This window comes from Cariama cristata, unplaced genomic scaffold (assembly GCF_000690535.1).
Source record: "Cariama cristata isolate BGI_N322 unplaced genomic scaffold, ASM69053v1 scaffold9760, whole genome shotgun sequence".
In the NCBI taxonomy this organism is placed as follows: Eukaryota; Metazoa; Chordata; class Aves; order Cariamiformes; family Cariamidae; genus Cariama; species Cariama cristata.
This window is the reverse complement of record NW_009596439.1, coordinates 1-2,039: the sequence shown is the minus strand read 5'-3', so window position 1 is coordinate 2,039 and position 2,039 is coordinate 1. Positions and strand designations below refer to the sequence as shown.

At 43.9% G+C, this 2,039-nt stretch overlaps 1 protein-coding gene across 1 annotated transcript; it reads right to left on the bottom strand.

Moving 5' to 3' along the window:
* Window positions 1-366: 366 nt before the first annotated feature.
* On the bottom strand, window positions 367-1,695 carry LOC104166238 (cystatin-like; the record flags this gene model as incomplete). The annotated part of the gene is made up of 2 exons (XM_009706105.1): window positions 367-444; window positions 1,582-1,695. Coding segments are annotated over 2 exons (192 nt in total), but the record flags the coding sequence as incomplete, so codon positions are not given.
* Window positions 1,696-2,039: the final 344 nt, after the last annotated feature.

Below are 2,039 nucleotides of genomic sequence, written 5' to 3'. Positions count from 1 at the left end.
AAAGAAAACCACACAACACAGCAATTACTAATTAAAGATTTTATGCTTACAGTAGTCATTTAACAGGGATATCAAGTCGTTTGTTTTTTTTAAATCAGAATTCTGATGCTGGAGTTAGTTTATTGGGAAAGCTGTATGGACACCAAAACAGCTGCTCTAAAATGTAATTACAAAGGAAAAGACAAAGTTGAGATCATACTGTGCTTTAAAGGAAAGTTACATAGTTTAACTTGCATAGCACAAGCATACAGAAGTAGTTGAGTTAACGGGCATTGATTAAGCCCATCTCTATTTGTGTTATTGCTTTTTTTTTTCCTTTTAAATCCAAGCAACTGGTTGCTTGTCTCTGCTGGAATCAAGGTAGGCCTACTGGCAGGTACTCGACTGTAGTGTAATTTGGTTTTGCCAAGGAATGCTGTACACTACAAAGGTGCAAACAGCATGCTAAGGAGAGAAAGAAAAAAGCAGTTATCAGATTAAGAACATAAACCAGTGTCATTGACAGCTGTTCTACACTGATTTACTCCCCAACATGATCCAGAACATATACCACCTCCATGGCTCTCTAGATTCACATTCTCCTGGCAAGTATTGTGGAACACCACTCCTGTTAGTACCTGCTCAGGATAAATCATTTTTTTCAAATAAACACTCCCAGGGAAGCTGAGCAGTCAGCACTTCTGAAGAGCAGGTTACCTCCTTTACCCATGCACACACACGGAAGCTTTTGGCATGGGTAATACTCCAACATAAGCGCTCAAGCACAGGTAAGCACACCTGCAAGCTAATCTATATGTGCACATGTCAAACCATTGCAGCTGTCGTAATGGTACACACAAGCTTCTAAGTGGATCACTTGTGCGCAGTTACACTTTGCATACATGCAGGCAGAAAGGGCATGTACACAGAAAAGCTAAGCCTATCACTGCTATTAACAGAAGTAATGAAGTACTACGGAAGAACTGGACTCAGGCCAGATCAAGGGAGACATATTTGGTGCTCTCATCTGAAAAGCTAAGTACTCCTTAAAAAATGTTGCTATTAAACAGAACTCCTGTGTAACAGCTTGGTGGGTGCAGAGAACATGGGTCATCTGCCTCTTGCAATCAGTGCTTAGCCCAAAGCGCTATTCACAGTCATGTAAGCCCCTCAGGAAAGCGTGTCACATCAAGCATGTTTATAGCACCATGGGACAAGAGGAGTCAATAATGGTATGGGGACTCAGGACACTGGACCAAGAGCCCAGAAGCCTGCAGGCTTGGCAGAGTTTCCTCCATGTATCCTTGTGACCCAGACCATGAGTACTTTTAATTTAAAGAGGATTAAGGCACACGCAGTCCTCCATGCACCACAGCCTCAGGTCCCCACTTACAAAACAGGCTAAAAGGCCCTGCCTTCTATGTCACCACCACCTGGCAAGACAAGTTCTGCAAGGGCAGTACCTTGTTAAGTGTAAAGGTATGAGGTATCGCATCCTGGCTGGGGCAGACAGGGGACACTGCCTATATCGCTCTGTACTAAGCCAGCTAGAGGGAAGGGGTTGGAAACCCAGGGGCCAGCACGCTGTGTTCTGGAACCTACCTTAGCCATCTGCGGAACATCATGGAAAGCACAGTTCTGGATATCAGTTACTGGCTTTTGGCAAGTTGTCCGGGCAATCTCAACTTTTATGGTGTACTTGATTCCAGCCACAATCTGCAACAAGACAAGTGGGCAGAAGCAGCTTTATTTAGAGCACATACAGAAAGGCTCTCCAATGAGAGAAGCCCAGCAGAAAGTCAGTTAGTTTTCTGGTTACATGATGGAAACTAGACCCCAAAAGTACAGAGGGGATTGTGTGTGGAAACCTCCACAGAAGAGCCACTTGGCACCCTTTCAAAAACAGGAAACAAAATCCAAGTAAACAAGTTTCACCATGCAGCTTCCTTAGTCAGTAAACAGTGACATGCGTTAACTCATCAGCAGTGTAAGGAAGTTACTAGCTTCTTCCATAACACACAGCACCCAAGGGCATTCACATTGACAATACCCAAGCCATA